The following is a 12,000-nucleotide window of genomic DNA, read 5'->3' on the forward strand; positions in this document are numbered from 1 at the left end:
TTGATGACAACCCATATAATTAAATTTAACCGGTATGTTGTTTTATGAAGATTTATACAACGCATATAATATATTTTTATGAAGATTTATACTAAACATTCGGTTAGTATTTTTTTAAACGAACGAATATTATATTATTTAAATTTGAGGTGGTCTAAGTAACTAGACCGAAATAAAACAATCTATAAAACAAAGCTCTCTATAGAAAGACTTTGTGGTCCTAGCTAAAGAATCATAAATCTAATTTTGTACTCGTGGAACATAAATGATCTTGAAATTTAGGAAGCATATTTGCAATCAGCTCCTTATAGCCTGTTCCAAAGATCTGGTATGTCGAATGTTGAAGCATATTCTCTATCTCCCATCAATACTTCTACTTCTGTTATGTATTTATTATTAGAAGAACAATATAATACACAAATCTTCTTATAATTAATATTTTATACTACTGGGCTTTAAAGTCTTTTTGGACAAATCAAAATATGATTATATTGGACTGAACCATAAACACATAAATTTAATTTAGATTGAATATTTATGGATCTTACCAATTTATCAAATATTTTTTTGTATTTTTAAAACGTACCTAAATAATTAAAATATTTAAAAAAACCTATGTATAACCGAATTATTAACAAATTAGATAAAAAATTGGTTAGTATTATTAAATATACAAAAAAATTAAAATAAATTATTTTAAATAAATTAAATTAAAAGATATATATTAAAAAAACAATTCCTTAGTTTAAGTAAGATCATTTCACAATTAAAAACCAAGTCAAACCACTAAATTACTACATATATGAACATTACACATTCAAATTAACACGATGAATAATCTATCTATAAAATTAAAAGACACACCAAGATTATACAAGTAGAAAGTAAATTATATTCCAAATAAATATATTTTTAAAAGTATAAACCAAATATTTCATCATATAATATTATATATTAAAAAATTATGAAGATATAACAAAAATAATATTTGTGTACAGGGCGGGTTCGTATCTAGTTTATAATTGTAGTAGGGTATTCTATGGTTTTTCTTATCATCTTCTTTGGTACACATGCATATTCACATATTTTTGTTTGTACGTATTCATCTATAGTTGCATGATCAACACTCTAGCTCTAGTACATATACAATTTCTCTTGAACCCTTTAATAAAAAAAAACAAATATAACTTCTCTCATATTTTTTATATATATTTTTCTTCAACAACTAAAATAATATACTATTTTAGTTTAGAAACACAATGTATGCATTAAATGGAGGTGCATGCTGAATGCAAAAAAATGTAATTAATTTATAATGCAGAAAATATTATTAGTCGTGAAGTCCGTATTTTTGAGAAAAAAAAAGTGCATAATATTGGATTCAAACCGACGCTCCGGTTCTGGCCAAGAAATGTCTTTGCTCCGTCCCTCATTTTGTTGGTTGGCATTTTTATTACAGAAAAAATATTATAAAATAACATTATCGGCTCTTCTCTGCTCACCAATTTTAAAATCCAAAAAAAAAAAATTAAACCATTGAAAATATATTTAAGTTTTTTTTTTAGTTTACAATATTGCAGGAAAAATCAGTCAACATGAATAAATAGAATCATAATTCTATATGAAAATATTTATATCTCACTAGCTCACAGAATATAACTTGTTTTTTCTTTTGTCGAGAGTGGGGATAATGATGAGAGAGTGTGATCACATGGAAACCGAAAAGGAATGCACTTAAATAACAAAATTTAAATGAACAAAATTCCGTCTGTCGGGGTCAAGTCCTATTTGCTTTTCGAACTCGTTTCGGCTTACAAACTTATCAAATTAAAGCAAGCATTTCAGATTTTTTTTTTTTTAAAGTTAAAACCATTTCCATCATTAAAGGTCCGAATAATGACACCTTATTTAATTGATAGAACGGAACTAAAATCCAGTACATCAACAGTGATTCGTACGTAATTCTAGCTAACTGCGTTTTTATAGAAAAATGGTATTTATTAATGTTTGATTGGTAAACAAAATATTTAGCAGTAAGAAAAAATTGATTAGTAAAAAACTTGTATTTGTGAAATTTGAATCGATTTTGGTTCAATTTACAGCGTATTAAACAGATAAACTATATTTTGCCCTTGAAAATAATAAAATTTTAAAGTCTAGGTATTAAAATTTTAAAATTTAAATTTTGTAATAGTTTCTAAGCATCAACTTTCAGAGAAACTATCCATTTCCCTTTTGTTTCTTTTCAAACAATATATATATATTCAAGAAATCAACTTTTATGTCAAAGTATTTAATATAATTATTGTGGATTAAATATCATCCAACAGATAAAGAGAATTCACAAGAGTACTTGCAAACGAACACTTCAGTACAAAGACGACAAAGTTTTGTCTACGGATTCGCTATAACAGTGCAGTAACTATCTCGCGTATAAAGGCATTCACTAGTTTGCACATCTAACATAAATTATAGTGGTGGAAAAAAATATTACTCTTAAGTTACTGTAAAGATTGCGAAATCAAGTAATATATGTATTCTCATCTACTCTACTCTTGTTACTCTAAAGTATAGACTCAGTTCTACTCCACAATTAACTAGAGCACCAATATTTCTTTTCTTTTTTTGGTCAAACAAGCAACAATATTTCTTTTTCTCTTTTTTTCTACCTTAATTTTTTCTCTTACTTCTGCTTTTTACATTTCACCATTTTATTCCCATAGAGAAGCAGTCATCTTTTTTTCCCGTCAAATTGGATTATATTAGAACAAACAAGGCCGAATACAAAATCTAATACATAAACTAGAGGAAAAGAAAAATATCCTCAGCAACTAAATCCCATAAGAAGAGAAATTAAATCTCATAAGAAGGAAAACTAAAGCTCATCCACATGGCACATAAGCAACCGAAACAAGTTGAAATTCAAAACTGAAAACTCCAAGTTACTGAAAGTTCATGAGAGAGGAAGAATGAGATAGGATCCATAAAACTTAGAACCACCAGAAATTTACAAGGAGACAACCAGACGAACCGAGAATGGGCCTCTAATGAGAACAGACCCCCAACACTTGAAATGCTTGACAGCCAAACCGAAGAACAAAAAAAGGCCAATCCGCCGGACCATACAGCAGAGCGAGGAACAACAAACCTCAAATCAGACCTTTTCACTAGAGAGAAGCCAATAGCAAACCAAAGATCTTCGGGACGCTTCACCGTTGTAAAAAAAAGTCCAAGGAAACATACAACTTCTCACCAAACCAGAACCAATTAGAAAAAACCACAATCTTGAATGCACTAACTGATTAACCAACACTTGAGACATGAACCCAATCTCGGGATATAGGCACTTTAAGGTGCACACAGAAATACCCAGTCGACACAACAACTCACCGAGAACTAAATTCTATGCAGATACGATGAGCAGCAAAAGGACTAAAGTTGAAGAAAGTCCAAAGACGACGTCAGCGAAAGCACCTGCACTGCTCCCAACAGCTACACCGCACCGTCAACAGGTCCTCGACCTGACATATAGCGCCAGACTCGTCACTGAACCCAACTCTCCGAACCAAAACTTCACCTGAACCAAACAAAAAAGCTGGAACCACACTCCAAGTGCAGAACACAGTCTAGAAAAAACACAAAGGGGAGCAACAAAAAACAGAACGATTAAGCACCAACTACCCCCACAGAAGTCTCCTCTACAACGCTTCACCCAATCGTCAATTCTCAAGGGACCCAAGCACTGATTCAACCCCAAAAGACTCCACAGCCATGCAAGCTTATCAACGAAAGATCTCAATCACGAAGGATACTAAGAAACGCCAAAAGATATGAAACCATACAATTAAACTAAAGAGGAAGAGAAGATCTTCCCTCATGTAGCGGCGGTAAGGAGCACGGCCCACCACAAAAGGAGATCGGAGGCTATGGAGTTCTCTTCTTTTTTCTTCTGTGCGGCGGCTGAAATGTTACCCACATAATATGACATTTTTAGAAGCAGTCATCTTTACATAATGATTTATCATGAATGTTTTTATTTTTATTGGTAATTGGAAAATAATCCAAATATATGGGTTCTGACATTTTAGTATCAATAGCGAAAATTTATTGGCTAAGTTTCCACTCAGTTCAACTGTGAACTAATTTTCCTTTTGCATATTTAGCATATCTATGTGCAAGAATGATCCACTATAACTATGACCTGGCCCACATAGTTTTTATTATATTTTTGCATATTGATATTCACCCTTTCGGGTAGAGAAAAAAAAAATTAAAAAATCGGGGAAAAAAATAAAAATTTCGAAGAGATATATGTATATATTTAGCTTTCAGAAATTGAAAACCTCTTCAAACACCAACCCATCGACCGTGTGACATAACATATTGTGAGTGGGCTTGCATATGTGTCATGTGTACGGTGTACCTACTTCTGTTATCTACTAAAAGAATACATCATCCCTGATATTCATTATCTTATATAGTTCTCTTAATTTGAGTCCACCAAATGACAATAGTAGCCGATCTATCTATCTTATTAAAACAAAATCAACGGGTGTGATTGGTAGTACCGGTAGGTATTGTCCCATTTATTTATAGAGTACTAAATTCACAACAGTTAAATTTTAATAAAAAAATTTAAAATAACCTATAACTGTATAAGTGCTCTGCAGATCCAAATATCCACAACAATATTTTGGGAACTTTCCATAAAATTCTACATGAATAAAATTTAAACCACATTTTTCTACGGCAAATTTTTTAAAGCTATAGCCATTACCAACCAGGTCCAATAGATCCAAAATATTGGACCTAACCTTTATTTTTTTAAGTTTTTAAATTAAATACATATTTCTACTTTATTGTTAAACCTATATTAAATCACTAATATTAATTCCTTTATACCACTATACATGTTTTCAAACAATATACTTCTTTTTATATATTAATATCTATATCATAATAAATCAGCGTTAAAAAAATATCTATGTTTCAAATAACACTATATTTAATTTTGTGTCCAAACAATATAAAATATTAGATCAATGTTAAAGCCATATGTGGAGGAGACTCTCCAGAAATTGAATACCATACCATGTTAATGAAGCGATGAGATCCGACTCTGAATCCAACTTCTGCAATCTTTTCATTGATTACGTTCTTTCTATTAAAATCTATTGTTATTGGGATGGAAATTTTCTTTGTTTTTACTCATAGTACTTAACTTTGAGAATATCATCTACACCCATAAATTTTTTGAAATCAATGTAACAAAATACACTCACATACAAAAACTCAAATTGAATAATGAAATAATATACAAATCAAAACTTTAACATAATACAATTCACAACTTAAAAAAATAGAAAAAATATTAAAAAATAAAAATAAAAATTGTAAAAATAGTTTTAAAAGCACTTTTGAATTAAAAAAACATTTCAAAAATAATAATTCAAAATTTTTTTACAAAAATTCAAATTTAAACATATATTTCGAAATTATATAAAAAATATTTTTTATTATTATTTATATATCTATAAAGTAAGAAGTAGAAATTAATTTTTTTGGTCATTTTCTTTCTTGAAATCTTTTTTGTGACAAATTTTTTTTAAAAGTTGTTTAAGAATTGCCTTAATTGAAATGATTTTTTTTTCTATTACCATTAACTTTTTACTTTAAAAGTCAATAACAATCAATAGAATTTTATACACAAGTAATGAAAATCTATGTAAAAGTATTTAATAAAATTTGTTAAATCTAGTTAACTTGTAAAATTCTCTCAACTATTAAAATCATCAAATTCCACAGAAATTCATGTTCCAATAACCCCCCTTAGTTCTGTAAACACGTACGAATCATTATGTAATCCTAATTTCTTAATTCTTCACTGATTAAATTATTGGACTAAGTGTTTAGCTTTGAGTGCTTAATAAAGTATGTCGTCGTGGGTTAGTTTTTTATACTCTTATCCCCAAAACAGAAAACCAAACCGATTTCGTAATTTAAACGTTAAGTTGAAAAATACACGTAGTCAGTTATTTATTGTGTTCAATAAATTTATTTGTCAACTTGTTTTTGTAATAATAGTCGATATATGATGCATAAAACCTTGATTTCTTGAAAAAATCATGCAGAAGTGAAAAGCCTATAGTACGGCGGCTTGAATTGATTGGCTATGTCAAGTAGCAAACCATATACGGAATAGGTTCCTCGAATTAGAAAGAAAAATGTGGCGAGTCTGATAACCACAAGGCTTCCAATAGTAATAATATGCACTTATTGTCTCTAGGTTATATACTTTGGTTATATGCTACGTATGAAAAATCTACAGAGAGATGGTTTGGGTGGATCCTGGAGAGGTGTTTAAGGAGTTGTTGGAAGTGGGGCTAATGATGATAGTTTGATCACATGCGACCGAAAAGGAATGCATTTATATAACAAAGTTCCATTTTCATCATTTAACCTATGCCGCCGGGTACATCATCATCGAATGAGCATGGCATATGTTTCTAGGGATTCGCTTCTCTTTTGCCTGTAGATTTCAGGTTCAAACTTTTTGTCCTTTTTATCTCAAGTATTACTGATAAAAATTAAAATATAAAGATAATCTATATATAAATCTGTAGAAAACATGAGACATTTTGAAACACACAGAAACTCAGAAACTGAACACGCAAACTCAAACAAGAAAAGCACACTATAATGAAACATTAATAGTTTACGTAACATTAATTAAGAACTATCCATGTTGACTTAACTAAACATAAAAAATTTAATCTTAAACGGTCAAAGTTATCAAATAAGCATGGCATGTGTTTCTAGGGATTTGCCTCTCTTTAACATGTTGAAAGGCTCAAAATTTATTTCCTTTTTTTATCTAAAGTATTACTGATCAAATTAAACTATAAAGATAAAATATATAACTCGGTAGCAAACATAGCATTTTCAAAAACTGAAATTCAGAAAAGAACACGCAAACTCAATCAAGAAAAATTCAATAATAAATTTTGATAGATAAAGTAACACTAAGATCTATCCAAGTTAAATTGTTAAAAAATCAATCTCAAACGCTCAAAATCATCAAATAAGCATGGCATAAATTTCTAGGGATTTACTTTTCTTTTACTTGAAGACTTTAGATTCAATTGTTTTGTCTTTCTATCTAAAATATTACTGATCAAATTAAAATATATAAATCGGTAGAAGAAAACAAAAATTCAGAAAAGCAACACCAAAATTCAACCAAGAAAAACATACAATGCAAACTCTAACAGCTAAAGTAACACTAAGAACTATCCAAATTAAATTGGTGAAAAAATAATTTCAAACGCTCATAAGTTTAACAGCTAAAGTCCGATGTCAACGCTTCTCCTACAACGCATCTAATCTATTAATTTAGAATTCTAATTTTTGTCTACTATTTAGAAGTTACTATAGGACTATTTAATTAGTTTTTTTAACATGTCATATTTTCTAATTTACATTAATCATTTTAAATTTTAATATAACATTTAAATAGAATATCGGTTATATTAAATATGTTTCAAAAACAATTGCACCTATATTTTAGGAATATCAGTTAATTGCAACTTTTAAACAATTATTATCATAGAGAAACCTTCAAAGATTGCCAAAATAGTATTTAATAAATTTATCTTTTTGATGCAATTTACCAAAATTTGTATAAGTTAAAAAATCACATACTTATTTTAATATTTTAATCATCAAGTTGGTCATTGTATTCTAATATATTATCATTTCAAGTTTGAAAACCATAATAATAACAGAACATATTCAGTGATATTTTATTCAAATATAATTTTACACAATTTATAACATTAAAATTTAAATCATATATTTAATGTTTGTGGTAATATCAAAATTATATATTTATAAAATAAAAATTTATCTGTACTGACGTGCGAGTCAAAGTCTAGTTGGATCTTATAACTTGGAGCCATTTCCAGACCCAACACGTAGTGACGTATACTCCACCCACGTCCGCTCTTTCGACCCGTGACTCCATCCCGTCTGACGGTCGGTCGATTAATTTTCCAAAGCTCGGAATCATTGTTTACTGACCCTGCAATCACCATCCGACATTTTCCTGTCCTTTGGCCTCACTTGCACGGTATCGTAAATTACTTCCCGATAGGTCATCCATCATTTCACTACTCCAGCCCAAGCACGCTTAACTCTGGAGTTCTAAACAGATGTGTAACGGAAAAGTTAAGTCAACTTTGATGACATAGGTAGCCAAATCAATTCTCTTAAACCTTTTTTAAATATCATAACTCGGGGTGTTACACTTTCATTCTGCTAAGTCGTTCTGTTGGGGGTGTACACGGGTTTGCTATGCAATGTTGAATACCATTAAGGACTACATGCACCATTTGATGGAATACTAAAATGAAATATTATAAATAAGTACCAATATTATAAAAAAAAATATCGAATTGGTTAAAATTTGTGTAAAAGTCACACACTTCCCATGTAGTTATTACATAGTTATACTCTCTATATAGATGCTTTATGTAATAATAATTTATAAACAGAAAAAAAGAGTGCTTTCCGTTTTGGGCCACGCATAGAGAAACAAAACAAGCCCATGAAAAAAGAAGAAGCAGGTGAAGCCTTTTTAAAAAACCAACGGTTTTGTCTTTACGAAATGCAAAGAGTCTTCTAGACCCTTTTCTTCTCCAATTATTATATCTAAACCCTCTCACTCACTCACTCACTCTCGTTTCAAAAAACCATTTCCCTTATCCACCAACCAAAATCCAGAACCTCCTCGTCTCACAAAAAAAATGGCCTCCGCAAACGCTCTCTCCTCCGCCTCCGTCCTCTGCTCTTCACGCCAGGTGCCGAGCTTCATTCCATCTCAATCAACTTGGATTCTTGTTTCTTCAGTTGGTTTCTGTGTTGGTGAAAAATGGTTACTTTTTGTGGTTGCAGAGAAAGCTCAGTGGTGGAACTCAGCAGAAAGGTGAAAGAGTAAGCTACAAAAAAGCAAATAGACGTTTCAGCGTTAGAGCAAATGTAAAAGAGATCTCTTTCGACCAGAGCTCAAGAGCTGCTCTTCAAGCTGGTATTGACAAGCTTGCTGATGCCGTTGGCCTCACTCTTGGCCCTAGAGGTATCATTACAATCTCCATGCCGTTTGTTCCAAAATTGTATCTCTCTTTTTTGTCTTAATGTTGTTTATTATTATTTTATTTTTCATGTGATGGTCTCAAGGGAGAAATGTCGTGTTGGATGAGTTTGGAAGTCCCAAGGTCGTGAATGATGGAGTCACCATTGCTAGGGCCATTGAGTTACCTGACGCTATGGAGAATGCTGGTGCAGCTCTCATCCGTGAGGTTAGTTATCTTTACATCAATTATTACATCTGACAATAGTTATTGATTTGGTCCTTTTCTATGAAAGGTTGCTAGTAAGACTAACGACTCAGCTGGTGACGGCACAACCACTGCCTCCGTCCTCGCTCGTGAGATAATCAAACACGGCTTACTAAGCGTCACTTCCGGTGCCAATCCAGTCTCCCTCAAGAGAGGAATCGATAAGACTGTTCAAGCTTTGATCGAAGAGCTCGAGAAGAGAGCTAGACCTGTCAAAGGCGGTAGTGACATCAAAGGTACTGTACTCTATCCTTCTTGTTAAATTCCAATGTTGATTGCTAATACTAAAACCATGGTTTTTCTTTGTTCAGCCGTGGCTACAATCTCTGCTGGAAATGATGAGCTTGTGGGAACAATGATTGCTGATGCCATTGATAAAGTTGGACCTGATGGTGTTTTGTCCATTGAATCTTCTTCCTCCTTTGAGACTACCGTCGAAGTCGAAGAAGGAATGGAGGTATTAATTTTGCTTAGCATTTATCAGTGTTCTAAAAATCGGCCTAGGTAGCATCTAGGCGCCCGTCTAGTCGGCAAATTTAATCTAAACGAAACCGATTTTTTTTAAAAAAAATCGGTTTATCTCCCGCCTAAACAATTATCCTCTATAAAGTGCGTAACCACCGCCTAACATTGCTTTGCCAATGTGTTTGTGAATTACAGATTGATAGAGGTTACATCTCACCACAGTTTGTTACAAACCCTGAGAAGCTCCTAGTCGAGTTCGAGAACGCTAGGGTGCTGATCACCGATCAGAAGATCACTGCCATCAAAGACATCATCCCTATCTTAGAGAAAACCACTCAGCTTCGAGCTCCGTTGCTCATCATCGCGGAGGATGTCACCGGCGAGGCCCTAGCGACCCTCGTCGTGAACAAACTCCGCGGCGTGCTCAACGTGGTGGCAGTCAAAGCTCCAGGGTTTGGTGAAAGAAGGAAAGCTATGCTTCAGGACATTGCCATCTTGACGGGGGCCGAGTACCAGGCCCTCGACATGGGTCTTCTGGTGGAGAACACGACCATAGAACAGTTGGGGATCGCTAGAAAAGTCACTATTAGTAAAGACTCGACCACGCTTATAGCTGATGCAGCTTCCAAGGACGAGTTGCAAGCGCGTATCTCCCAGCTGAAGAAGGAACTCTCCGAGACCGACTCTGTGTATGACTCTGAGAAGCTCGCTGAGAGAATCGCCAAGCTCTCTGGTGGTGTTGCTGTTATTAAAGTCGGAGCAGCGACTGAGACTGAGCTCGAGGACCGTAAGCTTCGTATTGAGGACGCGAAGAACGCTACATTTGCTGCTATCGAAGAAGGGATAGTTCCTGGCGGCGGCGCCACGCTGGTGCATCTCTCAACTGTGATTCCTGCTATTAAGGAGAAGCTGGAGGATGCTGATGAGCGTTTGGGAGCTGACATAGTACAGAAGGTAAAGAGATTCATCAGTTTTTAACATTCGGCTTTTATATGGATTAATCTTATGTTTTTGAATACAGGCTTTGGTGGCACCAGCTGCGCTTATTGCTCAGAACGCTGGAATAGAAGGAGAAGTTGTTGTGGAGAAGATTATGTTCAGTGAGTGGGAGATAGGGTACAATGCCATGACTGATACATATGAGAATCTGTTGGAAGCTGGAGTGATTGATCCAGCTAAAGTGACGAGATGTGCGCTTCAGAACGCTGCTTCGGTTGCGGGGATGGTGCTGACAACTCAGGCTATTGTTGTTGACAAACCGAAACCTAAGGCTCCTGCTGCTGCTGCTCCTCAAGGTCTCATGGTGTAATGAAATCACTTTATCATATGGCTATATTTGTTGTCCCCAATTATCTGCAATTTTTTTTCTCTGGGGAAATGAGTAGTTTGTTTAACGGTCATGAGAAATAATCATCTTTTTGATTTATGATTTGCAGAATAAAAGTTTATATTCAATATCTAGTAAACCTTGTTTAGCATGATTCCCTCCATCATCATCTTTTTTAGGTTTTGTTATCCAACTCTAATGTGTTATGGACATATGTCACACCCTTGGACAGCTAATAGTATTTAGTCTAATGTGTCCATGCATGTGCCGATGTGCGCTACCCTCTTTTCATGTAATCATGTTTCTTCTATATCCGAAGCCATTAATCTTCTCAACAACGTATAGCACAGTTGCTGCATCTTTAGTATGTAATCAATGTGTGGACTCTCTCCTGTCTAACACCTGAATACACAACTAGTTAGCCAGATTACCATATCCAAAGGAGAGAAGTCTTCAGGTAATGAGACAATAGATAAGTTTAACTCTTCTTTTATCAGTTTATGTCAAAACAAGATTTTGGTTAACTCTTCTTTTATCACTTTTATGTCAAAACAAGATTTTGGTTAACTCTTTTTTTATCACTTTTATGTGAAAACAAGATTTTGGTTAACTCTTCTTTTATCACTTTTATGTCAAAACAAGATTTTCGTTTGATGCCGCTTTTAACCATGAATGTAACCGAGTCGATGAGTTATTTGTCGACAAGACCTATAATATAGTATCAAATGTCTTCTAAGCTATGACGACGTTCTATTTATCCCAATATTTGTATAAAGGATTTCTAAGAGTAGCTCGTTCAAAGCCAACAACTGA

General features: G+C 33.2%; 1 protein-coding gene and 1 long non-coding RNA gene across 2 annotated transcripts; one reads left to right on the forward strand and one right to left on the reverse strand.

Annotated features, from left to right (window-relative positions):
- Positions 1-2,821: 2,821 nt before the first annotated feature.
- LOC111215071 lies at positions 2,822-4,552 on the reverse strand. Its single transcript, XR_002664219.2, has 2 exons — positions 3,391-4,552; positions 2,822-3,207 (listed from the first exon to the last, which is right to left on the reverse strand). It is a non-coding gene; the product is annotated as an uncharacterized LOC111215071 (long non-coding RNA).
- Positions 4,553-8,660: 4,108 nt separating this feature from the next.
- On the forward strand, positions 8,661-11,317 carry LOC106446727 (ruBisCO large subunit-binding protein subunit alpha, chloroplastic-like). The gene is made up of 7 exons (XM_013888501.3): positions 8,661-8,858; positions 8,953-9,133; positions 9,235-9,356; positions 9,424-9,631; positions 9,707-9,852; positions 10,056-10,814; positions 10,882-11,317. Exons 1-7 carry the CDS (start codon positions 8,805-8,807, stop codon positions 11,167-11,169), a joined length of 1,758 nt encoding a protein of 585 aa, XP_013743955.2. The 5' UTR covers positions 8,661-8,804; the 3' UTR covers positions 11,170-11,317.
- The last annotated feature ends 683 nt before the right edge of the window (positions 11,318-12,000 follow it).

This window comes from Brassica napus, chromosome A4 (genome assembly GCF_020379485.1).
Source record: "Brassica napus cultivar Da-Ae chromosome A4, Da-Ae, whole genome shotgun sequence".
NCBI classification, from domain to species: domain Eukaryota; kingdom Viridiplantae; phylum Streptophyta; class Magnoliopsida; order Brassicales; family Brassicaceae; genus Brassica; species Brassica napus.